At 37.1% G+C, this 12,587-nt stretch overlaps 1 protein-coding gene across 6 annotated transcripts in view; it reads right to left on the reverse strand.

The window, feature by feature from the left end:
• Positions 1 to 4,512: 4,512 nt before the first annotated feature.
• LOC145987113 (uncharacterized) overlaps positions 4,513 to 12,587 on the reverse strand; it is a 52,063-nt gene continuing 43,988 nt past the window's right edge. For 5 of the 6 annotated variants that reach the window (XR_014441620.1, XM_083121589.1, XM_083121590.1 and 2 more), the window contains one exon: positions 4,513 to 5,919. Coding sequence is in view for 5 of the 6 variants with exons in the window: in XM_083121589.1 (XP_082977715.1) it covers positions 4,683 to 5,919 (1,237 nt within the window). In the remaining variant the exon portion in view is untranslated. Of the gene's footprint in view, positions 5,936 to 12,587 lie in introns of all 6 variants that reach the window. The other variant, XM_083121592.1, reaches the window with a different exon arrangement.

Raw genomic sequence — 12,587 nt, forward strand, 5'->3', positions numbered from 1 at the left:
AGATTCAAGTTTTGTCCCCTGTAACGATGTAGTACACCAAATTTGACTTGCCTTGGTTGAATTTTTTTAGCATTTCTTACCATTAATTTACACGAGCCTGCTTTTGAGCTTCAGTCAGGTTGTGTGGGATCCAACGGCTTGGAAGTTTCTGTACATTCAGATGACCATGCAAAATCATATGTATTGCTTTCATGTGAATGTTCAAGGATGCCTGAATCTCACGGTATGTCACATGCTGATCTCTCTTAATAATTTCGCGCACAGCATCAACATTACTGGCAACAACAGATGTGGATGGACGACCTTCACCAAATTCATCACTGAGAAATGTGCGACCATGCTGGAATTCGGAAAACAAATTGTACACAGTCCTATTGGATGGTGCTTCATCCTCAAAAGCCAAATGAAGTCGCTCGATGCATTGTTTCGGTGTTAAACTACATTTGAAATCATAAAAAATCATTGCCCGAAAGTGTTCACGAGAAATTTCCATTTCTCACACGAAACTACTACTTCAAACTGCTGTGAAAAATATACAAATAGGCTTAAATAAACAATCAAAGATAAGTTAAACATAAAAAAGGTATATTCTTCCAATTTTTATATTAGCAGAACACTAGCGCCACTGTTGGTGGTAGTTTGCAGAAACTTTTCCAGCAGCCCTCGTATACATCAGGGACTTTCAGAATGTGTTGAGTTCTTTCCTCCTTCAGATTTTGCATGATAAGGTAATGGAGAACAAGCTCCACACTGTCACACCCATCACTGGTACATTTTGATCCTCACACAGTTCCTCCGGCAGAGAAAGAATAATACTAAATCGGCTTCTCATTGGACATGGCCGTCTGATCCATACTCATTTGCTGCAACAGCTGGACCCTTCGCTCTTCAATGTATTTAATGTTATTTTAAATGTTCGGCATATTATGAAATGTGTAGGTTTTAATGTCTTCAAAAAAGTTTCATCTGCATCACCCAGAACAACTTTTACCATAGTTTACCTAAATACATACAAGTATAACAGTAAAAATATGCATCAACTAACAAGCAAGACCCAGTAATATGGGACTGGACACAAAGAGAGCATCTTAACCAGGCTAAAACCGTTGAACCACCGGCACCACACAGTTTGTTTCATGTAGTACGCTTAACATTGGAGGGCAGAATCAAAAACTTTTCAAACCAATAAAACTAGCATCCACGACTATTTTGATAAATATTACATTTGAAAAATTATATTAAAAAAATACCTGTTACCTCAGGTTCTGGGAGGTTAACAAAATTACCATTAACTCGTACATGTTCATAAACCTGAAAATTTTGGTGGCTGGGGCTTGCTCATAGACATTTATATTTCCTTATAGACTTCAAAGATTTAAAAACGTTCATGTTACAACATACCAGCATAAAAGATTCCACTAAATTTTTCACTTTAATGCAGGGTGGCCCCAATTTCAGCTACCGCAATAAGTCACAATCACGCTACGTTTGTCGGTTGTGAGGAGTACACCATGTCCTTAACCATTCCCACAAGACAAAATCGTATGCACCCCCAACTTATCAGTGAGCACGAAATATCACTTAGTAGTCACGAAATATCACTATCACCGAACTCATTCGATCAATGTTTCCTCATTCCGTCATTAGTGCCATGTGTAATGTATAAGGTAACTTGCGCACCACCCTGTACCTCTACAATTTTAATTTTATGCTCTATTATACCTTCATACATTGAAATGTAACACATTTCAGCTACTGATACAATATATGGCTCCGTAAGAACCTTCTGATAAGGTCTTGTAGCAGAAAGTATTTTACAGAATATTCATGACAAAGCCTATTTAGTCCCTCTTATTGATCCTTAGATATCTCTTTTTCCCCAAGGCATACGGTTCTGGCATTCTGGCTTTAAGTTACCCTGAAGTACGAACAACACCCCAAGATCATTTCTGTAGTAATTACTTCCGGGTTCGATCCTAATTCCACCCCACTCAATCCATAGAAGGGTTCCACTGAATGTCTAAAATTTTCTTCACGTCTTCTTAAAGGAATTGGAACTGCAGATTTGTGTCCTGTAAGTCACAGGGGATAAGGTCCAGCACTATCAGATTGTTTGAACACCATTTCTGAAGCTCTAAGCTGCCCTTATTGAGTAACTGTGTCAATTGATGATACAACTCAATTGCATCTTCCATAGAATTAGCTCCTGTTAGAAAGTCATCCATGTACTCATGACTAAGCTCCTTGTGGCAAGAGGATAACTCTCTTTCATAATTCGCTAACTGTTTAAGCACTCTTGTAGTGAGAAAACCTGCAGGCTTAGTGTCATAAGTGAGTGTATTTAATCGGAATTCCCTGATTGGTTGTTCAGGGGTTTCTCTGCACAAAATCAACTGAAAATCTCCATCTTCATAAGCTACCTCCACCTGACGATACGAAAGTGAGAAATTAAAGCAACCGGCTGACAAAGGGATTGGATCAAAATAGGAAATAAGTCTGGTTGTTGCTTCTCACCGTTGATAAGCACATCATTTATGGAAAGTCCACTACCTAAAGTCCACTACCTATCTTGCAAGATGCATGAAACTACTATCAATTTGATCGAACTGCTGCTTTCATTTGAATACAATGATCTGGGATATATTAAGATGTGAAGGGAGCACTTTGAGGGCCTCATCTTCTGCTATGAGTGTCAAGTGTTGTAAGGTGAGATATTCTTCCATAAATGCCTGATACTGTTGTTGCTTTAATGGATCTTTAGGGGTCCCGGGTTCCATACTTGGTGGAGACACACAGTGGTTCGGATTCCACTTTAAACTATAGGTCTAGTCCCGATTAGCCCTACTGTGCATAAAGTGGACTTAAAACACCAACTCAAGCAATTTAATGAATCCTTTTGTAATTTTTGTTCTTGTGATAACAAACAAGTTCTTGCTCTCTCTTTCGATTACCCTAAGTCCTCCCAATCACTTTTTAATTACTGATTTATGGTATTTTCTTCAACCGACATGTGAAGAGAGGTGAATGAACGATTTGAAGTTTTGTTGCTTTTCTCCTCCACAAATAACCCAGCCTAAGCGAGTTTGAATAACAATTGGTTCTCCTTCTCTTTCTTCCCGTTTTTCTCTCATTAGCAGTGACGCAAATACATCACACCCGAAAAGGAGGTCAGGAGGTGAATGCTACCCCTTGTATGAAATGTGGGGTCAACGTGGTCAAGTCCGCGTAAGTGACTCCAGCTCCCTGTGTTTTGAATAGTCATATGTGGCAGAGGTGAAGTTGTGTAGGAGTGTTTACCAGCTCAGGATGCAATAGTGACATCAACAGAAGAATGTGACTTCCCAACATTAACAGAAGAAATGCCTATTACTGACACAAACCCGCTTTCCTTTCAGCCCTAACATTTGAACTGCATTTGCTAAAATGAAGGAAACCTGGCTACAACTATCTAATAATAACTATAAGGCTGACATTAGTTATCTTTATGTTTGCAATTGTGGTTGGAAGTAACACTTCAGTGCTTGATTGTGAAACAACCTTCTTTACAATAGTTATTTTTAATTCCCATTTTTCAAATTATTTATTTCACATTAAATACATGCCAGAACACAAAAGACTACACAAACTCTGGAAATTTGGAAATTGGATACATGCCCCTATCTCCTAATTGACACAAAAAATAATGATCCTGTCTCATAGTAGGAACGTGTAAATACAATTCACCAAAATTTACCGAACACTTAAATAATAAAGGGGCAGCAATGAAAGAAGGAAAGCTTTGTGGTTGGAATACATTTTCCGAAATTTCCGCATTTCCTTCCAAAATAAGCTTTCATTAAATGGCAAGTTAAATGATTTGATTGAGACATTTAATGTCAAAACTCCATTTTTTATCTAAATAGAAAAAGAAATACATGATGAGTACCTGCATAGGAAGGTATAGTAGGTACAAAGGAAATAGGAAGGTATAGTACGTACTTTTACTTCAAGATCATGATAATGTTTCATAAATATAAGCCCTTAGCCATGTGAACAAAAGAAACGAGTGGTAAACCAATGTTTAATCATTTACTGATTGGAAGTATTGAAGTATAATGTAAACATAAAAAGAGCTGATTAATGGAAACCTGCATGTTACTCAACTTATGAATCATTCACAAAATGTATTATTAATCTAAAATAAATAAGAGTTGTAAACTTACGAGTTCATTTTTTTTATGTTTCTTGATCTGAAGATATACAATTCTTAAGACATCATTATGAAGGTGTAATTAGATTCTATCCCTTATTCTAGATGGCCGATGTCCCCAAAACTAATTAAAAGTCTTTTTTCTAGGAAACTAGTATCTACATGCTGAAGTATCAATGAGGACAGCCAGAGAACTAGGGGTTTCATGCTTAAGATGGTATAGTGGCTGTTGATCCTGGAGTGGCCCCCCCAAAACAAGGTAAGTTGCAATCTGATGAAAGGACCTCTCGGTTAGGTGAAAGAACAAACGGATTCTGACACAAACTTCTTAACACCACATTCAAAACTAAAATCCCATTTTTCTAACTATTTATTGCACATTAAATACATGCCAGAACAAAAAAAAGGCTACACAAGTATCAAACCTTGAATATGTTGAATACATTGGATTCCGATAAAATAATTTATTAAATGTTGAATAGAAAATAGGCTTTTAAGCTGTATGCATTTCTGAATGTCGTCTAAGATCCTGCTTCCGTGCAAATGACTTTCTACATGTTGAACACACATAGGGCCTCTCTCCAGTATGAATTCTAAAATGTGTTCCAAGATGTTCCTTCGATGCAAATGATTTGTTGCATGTTGAACACACATAGGGCTTCTCTCCAGTATGAATTCTCAAATGTTTTTCAAGAACTACCTTCCAAGCAAAGGATTTGTTGCATATTGAACACACATAGGGCTTCTCTCCACTATGAATTCTAAAATGTTTTCCAAGATATACCTTTGATGCAAATGATTTGTTGCATGTTGAACACACATAGGGCTTCTCTCCAGCATGAAATCTCAAATGTCTTTCAAGAACTTCCTTCCATGCAAATGATTTGTTGCATGTTGAACACACATAGGGCTTCTCTCCACTATGAATTCTAAAATGTTGTTTAAGATCTGCCTTCCGTGTAAACGATTTGTTGCATGTCGGACACACATAGGGTTTATCTCCAGTATGAATTACAGAATGTCGTCTGAGAACTTTTTTCTGTGTAAATGATTTGTTACATGTTGAACACACATAGGGTTTACCTTCAGTATGAATTATTAAATGGTTTTTAAGACTTCCCTTCCGTGTAAATGATTTGTTACATGTTGAACACACATAGGGCTTCTCTCCAGTATGAATTATTATATGATTTTCAAGATGGTCTTTCCGTGTAAATGATATGTTGCATGTTGAGCACATATAGGGTTTCTCTCCATTATGAATTCTTATATGTTTCCTAAGATCTGACTTCTGTGTAAATGCATTATTACACACAGAACATAAAAAGGACTTGCCTCCAGTATCAGATCTGGAATTATTTCTAAGATCTTCCTTGCTTGCAACATTATGTTTTTTCCAATGCTTTCCAAAACTTTGTTTCAATGCTAGAGGATTGATACGGGTTGAACACAAAAAAGACTTTTCACCACTCTGAACTCCTGTATATTCCATGAGACATTCAGTCTCCTTAAATGATTCCTTGCACATTGAGCACTCAAAACATTTTGTTCCAGTATGATTTTGTAGGTGAACCGCAAGTTCACATTTATCATCAAACAAATTGCTTCCACCATTTAAAATGGCAAAACCTTCCGAGTTTGAAGATTTTGTAGATTTTCCTTCCCTTGTAGATTCTAGATTAGTTCCACTTTTCTTTGTCGCTGAGCAGAATATTGTCGCTAGTGTCGAGCTGCAAGAAAGAAATACTATTGGAAGTGATTTTGGGTGTGAAGTTTTGAGTTGTAACATAATGAGTCTGTCGAAGATATGAATGTGTAGCATTATATATATATCTATATATATATATATATATATATATATATATATATATATATATATATATATATATATATATATATATACACACATACATACATACATACATACATAGGTTGATTTTTTAATACTGGCAACACTGCTGTAGCAATGAAATGAAACAAAGCTGGGCAATGTTGTGTATACCACAAGTAAGTCAAATGCCTACCTTCCCTCAGAGCAAATGAACTCACCCTTCCGACTCCACTGTGCGAGCGCAGTGACAACAGGAACGGAGCAGTTGTGCATGAGTGCTCGCGTTAGCAGTACACCGTTACAATGTTTTCAAAGCAAGAGCAGAGGAGTTGGTTAAAAATTCAATGTGCTAGAGGTCTCAATGCATGAGAGTGTCGCAAAGGACTGCAAGAGGCTTGTGGTGCATCTGCATTACCTTACCGAACAGTAGCAAGGTGGGTAAGTGTCTTCAGAGAAGGGCGCGAAAATGTGTCAGACATGCCTCGGTCTGGTCATCCACCATTAAGTGGTGAAGACGTGCAAACTGTGTCCCCGTTAGTGTAGACGGATTCGTGTGTTAGCCCAAGATACAGGACTGGCACCTTCTACTTGTGCTTCACATCCTCAAGGACTGTCTGAGAATGTGAGAAATTGCATCAAGATGGATTCCACATGATTTAACGGAAATGCAGGAATGGCTACAACATGACGGTGCTCGTACTCACTTGCAGCGCTATGAGTGCGAAGGAAAGGCCTTCTTACGGCATATCATTACAATTGATGAGACCTGGGCCAAATGTTACGAACCAAAGCTGAAACGCCAATCGAACGAATGGCATCATCATGGGTCACCGCAAACAACAACACTTCGACCAACCCCCACCAATGTGAAAGTGATGTGATTCTTGCCTACGATTGGGATGGTCGCATACCGTTCCCCCAAGGCAGAGTACTATTGTTCATTTTTGCAAAACAATCTGCAGTTAGCTCTGAGAAGAAAACGACGACACTTCATGCAAAACCCACCCTTCATTCTATACGACAATGCAAGATCGCATGCAGCAGAAGCTGTATCTGATTTGTTCAATCGATGGGGCTGGGAAGTTCTCTACCACCCTCATACTCTCCAGATTTAAGTCCCTGTGACTTCGACCTATTCCTGAAGATGAAAGAACAACTTCGTGGAATTCGCTTCCGAACAGTTCAAGAAGTTATTCAGGCAATAGATTGCTCTCTACTAACCTTTCAGAGATCACGCAGTGCCAACAGTATCCAAAGGCTTCCGCGTCGCGGGGAACACATTGTACGCAACAGTGGTGGTTACATCGAAGATCTGTAAAACTTTGAACCTGGTATGTATGTTATGTATCTTGAAAATAAATAGTTGCCACTACTTAAAATCAACCTATGTATTTAGACACACACCAGAGATAACCTAGAAGGAGACATATGTTATTAACCCTTAAGTAGGCAAGTGGGGGTACATTTTGACCCCCAGGTAGATATTTTTATTATGTCCAGACACTTGTGGGCTGGTCAAACTGGTAGCTTACTAGTACTTTCATAAAACAGTCTGTTTCAAATGTCAATATCACTTCCTTCAATATGTGAGTAAAGGAAGCAAGGTGAAACTGTTCCAAAGTTGCTCAGGGTCAAATTTACCCCTGTGCGCCTGGTAACTTGTGAGATTTTTTGTTTTTAATATATATTTTTTTATTTTTTTAAATTAAAAGAAATTGGATTGTGCCACTATTGAAACACATTGTATAAGGCATTCCACATCTAGAGTACCCCATTATGCTTCGCAAGGTGAAGCACCCGAAAGATGATGGAAATATCCTAAGCCTCCTGCTTTTCCTAGGTCTGTTTGAGATTGATTTCTTATTACTAAGTTATTTTATGTTGCTTTTCTGTCACGATTGGCTAATTGTGACAATCAGGAGGAGTGATGATATTATGAAATGAATTAAGCGACACTCACAAAGAACAATCATCCCCAAACAGGGATTCGAACCCAGGACCCCTGGTATCATGGCATGTGTGGTAACCACTTTACCACAAAGTTCCACTCCTAGGCCTAACTGAATTGAAATTGGTTTATTTTCGGAATCTTGCACACACAGCATAGTGCTACAAGTACAGACTTTTACAAGGAAGTTATGTTTTCTTTGGGGGGAATATAAACCCCGTCCCCCTTAGCCCAGTAAAAAGAATTTAAAAGGCACGAAAAGATGGCAAAAAGAAGGCTGGCTTCTAAAAACATGTATAGCATCCAACCCCTTTCGAAAGTCCTTGGTATGCCACTCTATATAGAGTTTGGTAGAGCCTTTGGTTTTAAGCTTGCTTTATGCACAGGAAGGCTAATCAGGACTGAGGACTTGCAGTTTAAAGTGAAATCTGAACAACTTGTACCTCAACCTTGCATCAAACCTGGGACCTCTCGATTAAAAGGATAAACTTTACCACCACGCTATCCATCAAAGAAAGAAAACTTAAAACTATCCCAGAACTTCTCAAGACACAGACTTGTTCCATTTGGAACAAAAAAGGGAGGAGAAAGAGCTCTCCAACATTCTGATAGGGGAAAAAGTGATAATCTAAATTTACATTTCTTAACATTTTTTTTTCTCAAAAATGGGACGAGGCCCCAATGGTTTTTTTTTTCATTTCCATGTATTAGTACATACATTCAGCTACAAAATGGCATACTTCGTTTATTTCTTGCTTGATGCAGTTTTGATATAAGCTTAATTCTACAGTTGTGGATTTTGCAACTTTTAAGTATTCAAAGGGTTATATCTGCTAACAGCATCATTATCCAAGTGATGTGCTATATCAGGTAGTTAGTTTGTCCTAATAGTGAACTTCAATGCCCAGTAAATAATTTTTTTGGGTACTGTTGCTTAACCAAGATATTAAGGGCCAAAAACAGGAACAAAAGGCATTTTGGACCCTCTTTGTTGCTACATAACAATGAAAAGCAAAATAATTGAATATATATAAGCAAACAGTCTTATATTAACAGTATATCAAATCAAAAGTTTGGGAAGTTGTTGCTTTCCAAAGAAATGGCACTCCGAACTTAGTTGAGTCTCACTTTTCATAAAAATGGAGTGTATGACCTTCAACTTCAACATTTTCTACAGGGGAGGGAAAATTATTTCAGGGTCTCAAATATGCACAACATTCATTTATCATTACCTACTTCAACATATAAAAGAAATAAGCCAAACAAAAAATACATCTATCTCACTTTGTTCCAATTTCAAAATAACTGTTCTTAACAACATATATTTATGTCATATAAATTCTTAATGTGTGTTAACGTAATTTATGACAGCTGAATTAAAAGAATGGTCTAGCCTAAAATCCTATGAATCACTGAATATCATTGAACTTGCGATGAGTACTGCACAAGAGAAAAATCAAGCAAACTGAGCAGAAGCACTTCTTGGGAAATGCATAAATACTTGCAGTGATTTAACATAATCTTACATTACATTATTACAACAGTTTGCACTTGGTAAATAACAAGAAAAATAGATACAGGAGAGGGTAGGACTTGAACCTACGATGTTTCATTCTTGATGAAAAACTACAACAGGATGACTAACAAAACTGGTCTGTGAGATTACTAAGGAGAAACATATTTATCTGAGTGGAAACAAACTTGTGGCAGAGTTCTGAACCATTTTTCACCACAGATCAAGGAAAAGTTGCAATTTACAGAATCGTGCAAGATATCTTTACTGATATCTCACATACAATTGTAAGAAATTTGCCTCCTTGCATTCAAATGTGGACAATTCATTCCAGGTGGGGGAGATCCTGTTCAGTGTTTCAAACTGCACACATTTTTGTGCTCATTTTTTTATGTTTGTAAAACAGGTAATATATGGCAAGGGGACTGATAGACTGAGATTATTTGGTAGCATTCATAATGGGACTGAATAATTCTACACCAGCCAGTCAGAACTAATGCACATGGAATAATATTGTATTGAGCATGGAAATAAAAATAATAATAATAAAAAAAAACCCTCCAAATTTTGAAGAAATTGGTGGCAGTCATATATAGCTACCAAACAATCACAACCTGTCATTCTCTATATTAATGTACATAGCCAATGTATTATCTTCCATTTAGAATAAGATTTAATGCTTTCAAGCATGGTGTAGCTACTATGGGAAACGAGTGGCTTATTGTAACTGGGAAATGAATTAGGCTATGCCAAATATGCCTACATGAGAGATTTTCAAATAACATATATAAGCATTTCAACATATGGATGACATAACTACAGGGTGGGCCAGAAGTAACTAGGCATTGGAAATTTGCTGTAGTTTTTGTAATATTTAAGCAATCTGAATGAAACTTTCTGTACATATACACTATGGAATAGGATTACATACGTGCATACAAATTTCACAATATGATGATGTTTTGTTATATTTTCAGTAAGATGACTAACCACTTGACCACTCAGGGGCGAGCGTAGATCGTGGCAAGCTAGGAGGCATGGAATTCAGTAACTGCTGTGCAACCGAGCCTGTGGTCATAAGACAGTTCTTGTCTCTGACTGGATAGTTGCATTTCTACCCTTCACTGTATGTCACAACCTCTGCACAGCAATCACTGAATCCCATGCCTCGTAGCATGCCACAATCTGCGCTCGCTCCTGGACAGTCAAGTGGATAGTCATCTTACTGAAAAGATAACAAAACATCACTGTATTGTGAAATTCATATGCACAAACGTAATCCTATTCCACAATGCAAGTGTGCAGAAAGTATCATTCAGATTGCAGAAACTACAGCAAATTTCCAATGCCTAGTTACTTCCCGACCAAACTGTACAACTACAAAGAGTTCTTAATTTCATGATGGCAAGATTTCTCATGAAACAATCTGCTCACGAAATAAGTTTTCTTGTGTTGTATTAATTAAAAGCAAATTTGCTGCTGATTAAAACACAGTTTGACATGTTTAGAACATAAATAACATTGCTATATCTATATAGATATATTTGGAACAAAAGTAAAGTTTTGCAAACACTAACCTTGAGTTGTAGCTACAGAACATTAGCTTACAAGTTAATATAAGTATCATTTCCAAGGTTGCTGTTGACAAAATCGAGGTGTTTGCAGTACAAGCTGAAATGGAATGCTGAATCTCTGCACAATTTTGTTTATACTTGCTATAACTTAGTAGCAGTTGACACTTGTCTTTAATCTTACAATCTTGGAAAACAACTTAGGGCCAGTGACAAAGTGTATCCCCCAGAATATAATGTGGAATACTTTCAAACAACTGGTCATGCAGGACAGAGCTTACACCAAATACAGAAGTGACATAAAGAAAGGTGACCCTAGCACATCCAGCTTTGAAAATTATAGAAACCTGAGGAACCGCTGCAATCAGGAGGTAAGAAAAGCAAAGTGCTGATTCGCATACGAATTGCTCAACCACCAAAATAAACCAGACGTTCTCTGGAAAAAGTTGAAAATTCTAGGAGTTGGGAAACAGAAAAAGTACGACTACAGACCTAACTTTGCGCCAGATGTACTGAATGACCATTTTTGTGACCTCCCGACGATTGAAAATAATTTTCAACGTCAAACTATTCGGAACATTACAACGCACTCCACAAATGCTTAAAAATGTTGCTTTTCCTGGATTTCACCGGAACATGTTAGAAAATCTTTACTCAAGATAAAATCGTCGGCCGTAGGAGTAGATGAAGTTTCCATTCTCATGATCGAAAAAATCCTCCACCACGTCCTTATTCCCATCACGGACATATTTAATTTCTCCTTGCTTTCTGGCACATTTCCGTCACTTTGGAAACTTGCCCAGTTATACCCTATACCTAAAACAAGCAACAAAAACAATTTAAACAATTTTAGACCAATCAGCATCCTCCCAGCTCTGTCTAAGGCTCTAGAACATCTTATTCGTGGTCAAACCTGTGACTTCTTAGCACGAAATAACCTAATAGACCACTTTCAATCTAGGTTCCGTAGCAACCACAGCACATGCACAGCTTTTGTCAACGTAACCGACGACATCAGGTTAGCTATGGACGATCGACATCAGGTTAGCTATGGACAATAGCTAACATGTTGCCTACCCCTAACAATATTTTGTCCTTTCTCGCATATTAAGAACAATTATATGTTGTTTTTTTTTTACACATAACATTAATATTAATTTGTATTATTCTTAACCATATGACACCAAGCACAATTGTGTCAATTAATTTGTGTATCCTTGTGTATTTGTTTTCATTCTTTTTATTATTATTATTATTTTTTTTTTTTTTTTTTAGTGTGTAGACGAGCCTTTGTTCTCAATTTTGTATTTGTTCTTTTTGTGTCTTCTTTATGTTTCTCTCTTTCTTCTTTGTTTGTTATTGTACAAACATTTAGTAGGTAGAATGTATTTAGTATGTATATATATATCCATCGGAGTTAGGTGGTAGAACAGCCGCAGGCTGAACCTCGCCCTTTAATAAAGGAAAATTGAAATTGAAATTGAAATTGAAAACTTACAATCGTTGTTCTTCTCGATTTTACCAAAGCTTTCCAA

Source organism: Lepisma saccharinum, chromosome 4 (genome assembly GCF_977018435.1).
Source record: "Lepisma saccharinum chromosome 4, izLepSacc3.1, whole genome shotgun sequence".
NCBI lineage: Eukaryota > Metazoa > Arthropoda > Insecta > Zygentoma > Lepismatidae > Lepisma > Lepisma saccharinum.